The sequence below is a fragment of the Microcaecilia unicolor genome, unplaced genomic scaffold, assembly GCF_901765095.1.
Source record: "Microcaecilia unicolor unplaced genomic scaffold, aMicUni1.1, whole genome shotgun sequence".
Taxonomy (NCBI): Eukaryota; Metazoa; Chordata; class Amphibia; order Gymnophiona; family Siphonopidae; genus Microcaecilia; species Microcaecilia unicolor.
Window position 1 is genome coordinate 506558 of NW_021963808.1, and position 12273 is coordinate 518830.

At 44.8% G+C, this 12273-nt stretch overlaps 1 protein-coding gene across 5 annotated transcripts in view; it reads right to left on the minus strand.

Annotated features, from left to right (window-relative positions):
• LOC115459655 (E3 ubiquitin-protein ligase TRIM39-like) overlaps positions 1–12273 on the minus strand; it is a 446759-nt gene that overhangs the window by 383281 nt on the left and 51205 nt on the right. Inside the window, exons 6-7 of one of the 5 annotated variants that reach the window (XM_030189457.1) lie at positions 2652–2684; positions 2036–2065 (exon numbers count right to left, since the gene is read on the minus strand). The exons of 2 other annotated variants lie outside the window; for them this stretch is intronic. In XM_030189457.1, coding sequence (XP_030045317.1) covers positions 2036–2065; positions 2652–2684 — 63 coding nt within the window. The remainder of the gene's footprint in view (positions 1–2035; positions 2066–2651; positions 2685–12273) is intronic. 2 more of the 5 variants (XM_030189462.1, XM_030189460.1) reach the window with 2 other exon arrangements.

Here is a 12273-nt window from a genome sequence, read left to right on the forward strand (position 1 = left end):
GTAGTAGTCTCTTGTAACCAGAGCTAATATTGTGATGTCATAATGCCTCAGGCCACCAATAAGAGCCAACCTCATCAGTGATGTCACAATGGCTTGATTGTCCTATACTTGGCTCACTTTTATTACATAGCTCTTTGAGCAGGGACTGTCTTTCTTCTATGTTTGTGCAGCGCTGCGTACGCCTTGTAGCGCTATAGAAATGATAAGTAGTAGCAGTACTAGGGGCTCATTTTCAAAACACTTAGACAAGTTCCATAGGTTACCACATACAGTGGGGGAAATAAGTATTTGATCCCTTGCTGATTTTGTAAGTTTGCCCACTGACAAAGACATGAGCAGCCCATAATTGAAGGGTAGGTTATTGGTAACAGTGAGAGATAGCACATCACAAATTAAATCCGGAAAATCACATTGTGGAAAGTATATGAATTTATTTGCATTCTGCAGAGGGAAATAAGTATTTGATCCCCCACCAACCAGTAAGAGATCTGGCCCCTACAGACCAGGTAGATGCTCCAAATCAACTCGTTACCTGCATGACAGACAGCTGTCGGCAATGGTCACCTGTATGAAAGACACCTGTCCACAGACTCAGTGAATCAGTCAGACTCTAACCTCTACAAAATGGCCAAGAGCAAGGAGCTGTCTAAGGATGTCAGGGACAAGATCATACACCTGCACAAGGCTGGAATGGGCTACAAAACCATCAGTAAGACGCTGGGCGAGAAGGAGACAACTGTTGGTGCCATAGTAAGAAAATGGAAGAAGTACAAAATGACTGTCAATCGACAAAGATCTGGGGCTCCACGCAAAATCTCACCTCGTGGGGTATCCTTGATCATGAGGAAGGTTAGAAATCAGCCTACAACTACAAGGGGGGAACTTGTCAATGATCTCAAGGCAGCTGGGACCACTGTCACCACGAAAACCATTGGTAACACATTACGACATAACGGATTGCAATCCTGCAGTGCCCGCAAGGTCCCCCTGCTCCGGAAGGCACATGTGACGGCCCGTCTGAAGTTTGCCAGTGAACACCTGGATGATGCCGAGAGTGATTGGGAGAAGGTGCTGTGGTCAGATGAGACAAAAATTGAGCTCTTTGGCATGAACTCAACTCGCCGTGTTTAGAGGAAGAGAAATGCTGCCTATGACCCAAAGAACACCGTCCCCACTGTCAAGCATGGAGGTGGAAATGTTATGTTTTGGGGGTGTTTCTCTGCTAAGGGCACAGGACTACTTCACCGCATCAATGGGAGAATGGATGGGGCCATGTACCGTACAATTCTGAGTGACAACCTCCTTCCCTCCGCCAGGGCCTTAAAAATGGGTCGTGGCTGGGTCTTCCAGCACGACAATGACCCAAAACATACAGCCAAGGCAACAAAGGAGTGGCTCAGGAAGAAGCACATTAGGGTCATGGAGTGGCCTAGCCAGTCACCAGACCTTAATCCCATTGAAAACTTATGGAGGGAGCTGAAGCTGCGAGTTGCCAAGCGACAGCCCAGAACTCTTAATGATTTAGAGATGATCTGCAAAGAGGAGTGGACCAAAATTCCTCCTGACATGTGTGCAAACCTCATCATCAACTACAGAAGACGTCTGACCGCTGTGCTTGCCAACAAGGGTTTTGCCACCAAGTATTAGGTCTTGTTTGCCAGAGGGATTAAATACTTATTTCCCTCTGCAGAATGCAAATAAATTCATATACTTTCCACAATGTGATTTTCCGGATTTAATTTGTGATGTGCTATCTCTCACTATTACCAATAACCTACCCTTCAATTATGGGCTGCTCATGTCTTTGTCAGTGGGCAAACTTACAAAATCAGCAAGGGATCAAATACTTATTTCCCCCACTGTAGCTTTGTAAGTCTAAGTGCTTTGAAAATACGCTTCATTGTCTTCTCTATCGCGTGGTGAAAATAATCCCTAACACTGGCTGTCGGTGTCTGTATAGTGGAATCACAGTCAAAAGGACAAATTAGTGGATTTGATGGTTTGGTATAATTAGTTATATATCAGATTCAGTTACCTGTATATCTGCCACATTCCATCCACCAATCTGCATCAAAATAAAGATGAACAATGATCAGATCTCAAAGAAGAGAAATAAGTACAATGATAAAAAAACATATTAGGGATGGACAATGAATAAAAAGTTTAATTGTGATTGTGTGATTAAAAGTTTTAACCATGCAATTCACCGTGCTTAATCACAGCATGCATTTTGGGCATTAAAAAATAAGGTTTCAAACAGCCTTCATTCAGTTTCTCTTCCCCACCCCACACATTTACCTCTACAGCAGGGTTCGGGTTCGGCTTTGCCTCAATCTCCTTGTCTCCCCCTGCACAGTGATCGGGTCTGCAGATACTTGAGTCACACAGTGCAGGAAATTGGGGAAGTCTTATGGTTTCAAGTCTCAAGAGATCTTCCACAACTTTCTGCACCATGCAGGGGGAGAGAAGGAGTTTGAGGCAGCTCCGAGGAAGGAGAAAAAATCCTGAGCCCTGCTGTAGATGTAAGCGTGGGAGAGGGGTGGATCAGCATTTAAAAAAAAACAGGCATCACGAAACATGGTATTCGTTAAAAAAATTAATGCATTAATAGTGTTATTAATGTGTTAATTTATAAACTGAATAAAACTTACCAAATTCTGCAGGATGTGATTTTATTTTGTACACTAAAAAATAAATAGAGAGAGAAATGTTAGAGATTCTGAATTATCAAAATGTCCTTCAATGATCTCATAAGTACATTCATACATAAGAACTGCCATCCAGGGAAAGTCTGAAGGTCCATCAAGCCCAGTATCCTGTTTCCAACAGTGGTGAATCCAGGTCACAAGTACCTGGCAAGATCCGAAAAGAATAAAACACATTTTCTGCCGCTTATCCCAGGAATAAGCTTATGACAGCAAACGCATGACTTCCAGGTTGTAATGCAACAAAATAAAACAAGCTTTGCCTTGTCAGCCATTCCTTCTTCAGGTTATACTGAAATAGGAGGGACAATCGATAATGCAAGGTCATTGTTGCTTTGGGCAGAACTGATAGTACAGTTGTTATAAAGTAAGAATGTGACATCATCCAGCCCATATTCAGCCCACGGCAGTCAGCATTTTTTATGTTTAAATCATTTTTTATTAATTTTAGTGCAAAATCCACAAAAACATATGAACCCAGTCATATAAACAACAACCATGTTCCCACCCCAAACCATTCCCTTTTTCACTCCCCCCCCCCCTTTAAACAACCATAATAATGAGAAAAAGACTGCATAATTAGTGTGATATTGACTGGATAATACGCTAGCTTTTTGGTTTTTATATGTGATATGTGCTGTTTTTTTCATTGTGTGACATCAGCCTTATGCATTATTTATTACGTGACGGGTGCTGCTCTTTTCCCATTTGTTCCCAGATGTTCCTTTGTAGTTTAAGTGTTGGAGGGAGAGTTTTCTTTTGTGAGTGTGTCAGTAGCTGGTAAAAGTGGGACTCTCACTTCAGCAATTGGTGTAATTTTTGATTGTTTTTAAATTCCATTTATTTTGTAATTCCTCTTTTTGCATTATAAACCATTGGCTGTGCCGCTCAGGTGGTGTATTTTATTTATTTATACACACTGTTTATACTTATTCATCATTTGTACTTGGTGCTGAAATTGGTGGGACAAGACACCTGCTTGTTGTTTTAAGTTGTTATATACAGTGAGAATATTTTTTTCTATTTGTTAGCTTACTAGCACTATGAAGTGACATTAGACTTGTACATTATTCATTCGGTTCGTCTTGTAGAGTAGCACTGTCTTACAGCTGATTTTTCTAATTCAATTGTTGGTGGGAGAGTATGTTGAGGGTGCGCAAGTTGCTGGAAATGCTGATATTTGGGTTTTACCATGGTGATCCGTACTATATCCTTTTGAAGAAGTCTGTTTTAAGCCTGAAAAAAGTATTAGCTGTTTTTCTGTTTTAATTATGTCCTGAAGTGTATTTCTCCCATTTGGCCAGCAGGTGGTGCATCTTTGGTGTAAAGCTGTTATAGGGAAATTAATATTCTTTTTCTTTAACACAAGCCAGAAGCAAGCAACAGTATACTTTTAGAACTTGTTGACTGGGCCCTGATTGGCCTGGAGTTTGAAATTACCCAGCAGATGTTGCTGGCTGTTGCTTCAGTCTTAGCCCGGGAGAAAAGAGAGACTGGTCTCTTTGCTGAGGCCCTGTGAATTATATGTCCTAGGCACTATACAAATGTTTAGTTAGTACTATAATTGATCCATATTTCAGTTACCTGTTATTGTTTGCTATTTGCACTATTTTGTTCCACTGTTCAATATTTTAAAGAGAATAAACATAATTGTTTCTTCGCCCTGTTTGTCTAGACTGATAAAGAATCCTAGTGGTGTGTTGGGTCTGTGAGTGCTTTCTGGGAACTGTAGGACCACTGGGACTGTGGCTCCAGTAACCTAGAAATCACTGGGGACAACTTGAGAGCGGGAGACTCGCCCAGAGGCAGTTATGACCCAGTCTGTGGGAGGAGGGTGCTAGTGTAGAGCACAAGCAGCAGTTGAAGGCAAACCTGAGCTTTGTTGGGGATAGACCCTTTAAGTTGCTCCAGGATAACCCCAGGTGGGTGGCTAAGTGTTTCGTGACAACCTTGTGCCTTTGATTTTGGTTAAATGTAACTTTAGTGCATCAGTATGATTCTGGGCATAGCGGCTTAGATTTATGCTTTATTTGTAATGTCTCTCTCAAATTCCATCTGATGCACTATTTGTCTTATTTGAAGCTCCATTTCCGTTTAGATGTGTAACCAGCCCCATGCATGATTTAGTATTTAGTATTGTTTGGTCCAATAGAGCTGCTGGCAAATCTTGTGATTTAAGTTATACCCTGCCACGCGCTATGGGGCCCTTTTACTAAACCGCATAAGCGTCTATGCGGAACTAACGGATGCCAAAATGGAGTTACCGCCCAGCTACTGCATGGCTCTTGTGCTAATTTCATTTTTGGTGCACGTCCAAAAAATAATTTTTATTTTCGGACGCGCGTATTTGACGCGGTCCACGTGGCGTTTGATGAATGTAGGTCATTACTGCCCGGTTGCCGCATGGGACTTTACCACTAGGTCAATGACTGGTGCTAAGGTCTCAGACCCAAAATGGACGCATGACAATTTTCATTTTGCACATCTATTTTCGGTATTTTAGTGTGCCTTTGTCAAAGGACTCCTATATTTGTTTGGTTTGATGGTTTGTTGGCAACAGGGTAGGACCAGGCTGCTGGCGTCAGCAATTAAAAATGAGATAGAGCAGCTTCTAAACTAGAAACAGGTGGAAGGCCAACAGTCGCTCAAAAGCGCACGGTTCGGGATAAGGTATCTTTCAAAGATATCACCAAAACAGGGAAGATAGGGTATCCCGATAGTGAGGTTGCAAAAGAGATCGTAGTAGATCAGGTGTCCTTAATAAAAATAAAAATCAGACAAAAGATTGCAAATTAATACTGTCAAGTACTAAGCATGATGTAAATAGGAACAATAAACATACTTTGAAATGTCTATAAGCGAATGCCAGGAGCCTAAGAAATAAGATGGGAGAGTTAGAATATATTGCACTAAATGAAAAATTAGATATAATAGGCATCTCTGAGACCTGGTGGAAGGAGGATAACCAGTGAGACAGTGTCATACTGGTGTACAAATTACATTGTAGTGACAGGGTGGATCGAATTGGTGGAGGGGTAGCATTATATATTAACGAGAGCCTTGAATCAAATAGATTGAAAATTCTGCAGGAAACAAAATACTTCTTGGAATCACTGTGGATTGAAATTCCATGTGTAAAGGGGAAAAGGATAGTGATAGGAGTGCACTACCGTCCGCCTAGCCAGGATGAACAGACGGATGCAGAAATGTTAAAGGAAATTAGGGACGCAAACAAACTGGGCAACATAATAATAATGGGTGAGTTCAATTACCCTGCTTATTCCCAAAGGGATAGTAGAATAATATCAACACCTATAACAATGAAATTCTACTTAAGATACAACCGAGTATTGGAGGTGTATAATCGCTAGTATATATGAAAATGTGGAGAAAAAAAGACTTCAGAAATCATGGAGAATATTCCTTATGTAGGAACCACCTTTCAATGTTGGAGTATTCCTGTTCTTCAATCACTAGTCTTCACAAAAAAAACTCCACTCTTCTTATTCATGCAGTACATGCACATACACCTTCCACAATACTCAATGGTAAAGGCTTATACCAATTATATACATTCGGTGAATCAAATATTACTTAGCTTAAATGTTCTTGAAGCTGTCAATCCAAAATGTCTCCAACAGCATACAGCGTTCACGAAGCCCAACAGGAGACCCTGTTTCGCCACAATTAGGCTGTTTCAAGGGCCAGAACTTTAGTACAGACAGCTATCTTCCATCTTTCAAACTTCACCGCATTAAACTGCCTCTCATCGGCGTCCTAAACGTGAACCCCGCTTCCTTCCTATATAAAGGTGGGGCAGTCGTTATCCAAGATACAGCTGATTATATGGCAGAAATAGATCGACAATTATCTGATACGACTACTTATGAAGAAGTGGTTGATGACCCTTCGATTCGGATACAAACTCTTCTTCAAGATTTGTTGATTGAGGGCAGGAGCTTAGGATTTCTCACTAAGAAAGAATTTGCTTTTTTGGATTTTCGAGGCTTTAAAATCCCCATATTTTATACTTTACCTAAGATTCACAAAAGCACATCCAAACCACCTGGGCGCCCTATAGTGGCAGCCAGGGGATCGTTATTAGAACGTCCAGCACAATATATAGACAAGATTTTGCAACCTTTTTTGTCTGAGATAGACTCTTATGTGAAGGATAGTTCTCATTTTTTACGACTTTTGGAGACGAAGAGAGCTGAAATGTATGGCACCACGTTGGATGTTTGCTCGCTTTATACCTCGATTCCTCAAATTGAAGCGATTGAGATTTTGGAGCAGGTATTGGACAGAAGAGAGCGGCCTCATTTGGTTCCCACAGATTTTGTATTGAATTTGATCAGGATCACATTAGCTGAAAACTATTTCACTTGCAACAGAAAATATTATATACAAAAAACGGGAGTATCCATGGGAGCAGCCTGTTCGCCTACTATCACAAATTTATTTATGGAACATTTTGAACGTCTATGGGTGTATAAATCAAGATGGAATCGGTTTTTGAAAAGTTGGTGGAGGTACATAGACGACGTTTTTGTCCTATGGGAAGGCACTTCTACTGAATTACATGAATTTGTGACATACTTAAATGGGTAATGTTATACAATTAGGGACTCAATAGAGCTGCTGGAGCACTAATGTTATACAATTAGGGACTCAATAGAGCTTCTGGTTTATATATAAAACATTATATTTTGATGAGATAGTAATTTGTTTAGAGGTTTGAATTGAAGGGGTGACAGTGGAATTGTGTAATTTTAGGGGATATGGTGGTTCCTCCTGATGAAGAGAACGAAATGCGGTCCTGCATAGAGGAGCCGATGCTTGCTTAAGGACTGGAGTAACAGCAGTTATGAGATTGAAAGTCTCATTCTGCTTATGTAGTGCCTGAAATCTATTGCAAGTGGAGTTGTTCATCCCCAGAGAAGTGTGTTGGGGTTTGTCTTGAACTTTCATGAAACTTTATGTGAAACCGGAAACCGGAAGAGCAGAGTGAATGGACACATGCAAAGGTCCCGTATTTCTAATTCTGTGAAGTCTCTTTGAGAGACAAGAAATTATGAACTCTGACATAGTGTGTAATGATATTCAAGAAAGTCATGTATATATAAATCCTCCTTGTTATAGATTTTCTATGCAGGTACTATAAGGTGTGAATGAGTATGAAAGATATAAGAGAACATTGTTTGTGAATAAAGGTTTTAAACACACGTGAGCAGGTTTTGAAGCACACGTGTTTAATAAAGATATTTTGTATTCAATAAGACTGGAGCTATTTAGTGATTGATACTTAAATGGGTGCCATGAGACGATTAAATTTGAATATGCCCATAGTGATGTTTCTATTTCATTTTTGGATGTACAGGTTAATATAGTTCAGAGAAAACTGGAAACGTCTGTGTTTGTTAAACCCACTGATCGGAACACCACATTACATTTTCAAAGTATGCACCCTAGTCATTGCAAAACAAATATTCCTTTTGCACAATTTTTGCGATATCGTAAAATTTTCAACAGACTTCTCATTTACAACAAAAATTACAGGATAGAGGTTATCCTAAGTCCTTGGTATCTCGAGCAAGAAAACGGGCTTATTTTAATCACAGAGAATGGCTGCTCAATCCTGACATAAATACGAGGTTAATTGAACACAGACATTGTATACAAGCTAAGAAGACATATGAACCTTTGGTTTCTCATTGCCTTTTGAAACAACATGATTTTTGCGATTTGCAATGTGTGGTTCTGGAGCAAATTCAGATTTCAGAACGTAGAGGAGATATAAGGAAGAAGTTAAGACAGAGCGAACAGAGATGGATATACATGCTGCAGACCGTAATCCCTAAGGGATTGAATATTTCAATTGAGGGGAAAGCTTTTTTGTGAGTTGTTCATTTGTCAATAAAGTTGTTGCTGTGGATTTATTGCGTCTGAGATGTAGGAAATGACGTATATATAGGAAGGAAGCGGGGTTCACGTTTAGGACGCCGATGAGAGGCAGTTTAATGCGGTGAAGTTTGAAAGATGGAAGATAGCTGTCTGTCGCGGCTCTGATGTCACTCTTGTGTAGGTGAGCTCTTGAGTTTTCCCGATCTCCACAGACCAGGAAATAGCCGAGCACCCCGAATCTTCACCCGCGGCGACCGCCGTTCACCGAGGGTTGAGCCCTCAGCTGCGGGCGGCCAGCAGGACTGCTGGAACCACGGGGGACGGCTGGCCTGGCCGGATATGGGTACAGAGTCCTTGGTACCGTGGTCTAGCCGGGCGGCTAGCGGACAACAGGGACGTATGCTGACTTGACAATTACTAGCAGGACGGCTAGTTGTTCTGAGGAACAGACTCTGTCTAGGACCTGGCTAGCAGGACGGCTAACGGGCTTGAGGCACAAATACAGTCTTGGAAATGGCTAGCCGGGCGGCTAGCTGGCATGAAGACAAACACAGTCTTGAAAATGGCTAGCAGGACGGCTAGCAGTCTTGAAGAACAAACACAGGCTTGGAGATAGCTAGCAGGACGGCTAGCAGTCTTGAAGAACAAACACAGACGTGGAGATGGCTAGCAGTCTTGAAGAACAAACACAGACGTGGAGATGGCTAGCAGGACGACTAGCAGTCTTGAAGAACAAACACAGAAGTGGAGATGGCTAGCAGGACGGCTAGCAGTCTTGGAGAACAAACACAGGCTTGGAATTCACTTGGCAGGATGGCTTCAAACAAGAAAACGGAAGCACTGGTTCCCCTCCGTGCTTCCGTTTAAATCCCCCGCTCGTCTTGGCTGAAGAACAGCTGGGGCCAATCCTCTCCGCCATGGCCAGCAGCGGAGACCGGATTGGTCCCTCCGTCCGATGGGCGGAGTTCCTGGGAGGATGCGCCAATCCGGCGCGGGTGGGCGGAGCCTCCTCGCTGGTCCTGCTGCAGCGAGGAGGACGCCGACGCCGGCGCCGCCATCTTGGCCGGCGGATTTGCTTCTCCGAGGCCGGCGTTAGTTCTTCTGGATCGCCGGCCTCGGAGCAACTCACAGTCGCGGCGATCCCCGTGGCAGCCTTCCCTTGTCGGCCCGCATCCTCCTGGTGCCTCAGTCTCCCGCCTCGGCCCACGGGATGCCCGGTAAGGACCCGGAACGGGACAGTATCCTCCCCGGAAGACCCCTTCCTCCGGGGCCCGGGCTTGGATGGATATTGGGCATGGAAGGCTTTGACCAGTTCTGGAGCATGAACATTAGCCACGTGTTCCCAGGAATTATCTTCGGGGCCAAAAGATTTCCAGGATAACAAGTAATACAGTTTTCCCCGCCGCCACTTTGAGTCGAGAATCTCCCCTACCTCGTACTCCGGGTCTGGAGCCACCTGGAGATCCTTTTCCTGGGCTGGAGGCGGGTGCCACCTGGATTCCCGGAACCTCTTCAATAGCGAGATATGGAAGGCGTTATGTACTCGCAGGGTGGCGGGTAACCGCAATCGATATGTTACAGGCCCAATTCGTTCTTGGATAGCATAAGGTCCCGCGTATCGCTGTCCCAGTCTTCGGGAAGATCCTCGGAGTCTCAGGTGTTTCGTGCTTAACCATACTTTCTGTCCTGGCTGGAGCACGGGGGCGGGCCGCCGATGACGGTCAGCAAAGAGCTTGTCCTTGGTCGCGGTTTTCTGTAATTGTTCCTGAGCCATCCTCCAGACCTTCTGTAGGTCGGCGACAGCTTGGTCCCCAGCCGGCGTCATGGCGGTAGCCGGGAACGGCCCTGGAACCCGCAGATGTCGTCCATATACCAGGAAGAACGGGGACTGTCCTGAGGAGGAATGGGTACTTTGGTTATATGCGAACTCGGCCCATGAAAGTAGAGAAGCCCAGTTATCTTGTCGTTGGTTGACAAAGGCTCTTAAGAATCCTTTCAGGGTTTGATTTACCCTCTCAACCATGCCATTGGTTTGCGGATGGTAAGCGGATGAAAAATGGTTCTCCACTCCCAAGGCCTTGCACAACGTTCTCCAGAAGCGGGAGGTAAATTGGGGCCCTCGGTCACTGATGATCCTAGTGGGCAGTCCATGTAGTCGAAAGATGTGCTGAATGAAAGCTTGAGCTAGAGCGGCGGCCGTCGGAATGTTCGCGAAGGGAACAAAGTGAGCCATTTTCGAGAATCGATCTATCACCACCCAGATCACCGTATGACCCTGGGACCGCGGTAAGTCCGTGATAAAGTCCATGGATATTTCCGCCCAGGGGCTGGTTGGTACGGGCAAGGGTTGTAGGTCTCCCACGGGGGGTCCTCCTACTGGCTTGGTTCGGGCACATATCGGGCACGAGGTAACAAACTGGAGGATATCTCGTCTCATCTGTGGCCATCGATATTGTCTCGAGATGAATCGGAGCGTCTTGTGATACCCGAAGTGCCCGGCCCATCTAGACGAGTGTCCCCATTGCAGCACCTTCTTTCGATCCGCGGCCGCCACGAATCTCTGGACTTGGGCAACCTCCCCCGTGGCCACACTGAGACAAGCGGGGTCTAACATAGGGTGAGTCTCCGTAGTCTCTTCTGGTACCTCAAAGGCCCGAGAAAGCGCATCTGCCGGGGTATTCTGGGAGGCTGCCCGGAACACTAGTTGAAAATGGAACCTAGCAAAGAATAATGACCACCGGGCCTGTCGGGGATTCAGCCGCTGGGCCTCTTGGAGGTATAGGAGGTTCTTATGATCCGTGATGACCGTGAACCGGTGTTCCGCTCCTTCCAGTAAGTGTCTCCACTCTTGTAGTGCTAGTTTCAGGGCCAAGAGTTCTCTATCCCCCACCGTATAGTTCCGCTCGGCTGGAGAGAATTTACGTGAAAAGAAGGAGCACGGTTGACGCCGGCCCTCGGGGTTGATTTGAGAAATGACCGCTCCGGCTCCTAGAGCGGATGCGTCCACCTCTACCGTGAAGGGCTTCTCAGGGTCCGGAGTCAGCAGAATAGACGCGGACTCAAAGGCCTCTTTGACTTGACGGAAAGCCGCTTGCGCCTCTGGCGGCCAATCCCTGACCCTTGCGTTCTTATGGGTGAGCGCCGTCAGCGGTGTTGTCAACCTGGAATACTGGGGAATAAATTGGCGATAATAATTGGCGAAGCCCAAGAATCGTTGTAAGGCCTTCAGGCCCTTCGGTTGAGGCCATTCTCGAATGGCTTGGAGCTTGTCTGGTTCCATCTGTAATCCTCCTGGAAGCAGGATATGCCCCAAAAATGGTAAGGATCGCTGATGGAAGGCACATTTACTCAGCTTCGCAAAAAGATGGGCTTGACGTAGGCGGTGCAGTACCGCACGTACATGGCCCGGATGCTCCTTGGGGTCCTTAGAGTAAACTAGGATGTCGTCCAGATATACAATCACCGTGGAATTGAGGAATTCTTCTAGTACACAATTGATCAGACGTTGAAACACCGCAGGGGCGTTACAGAGACCGAATGGCATTACCCGATATTCGAAATGTCCCTCATGGGTATTGAAGGCCGTTTTCCATTCATCCCCTGACCGGATTCGTACTAGATTGTAGGCTCCCCGCAAATCTAGCTTCGTGAAGATCTGGGCTCC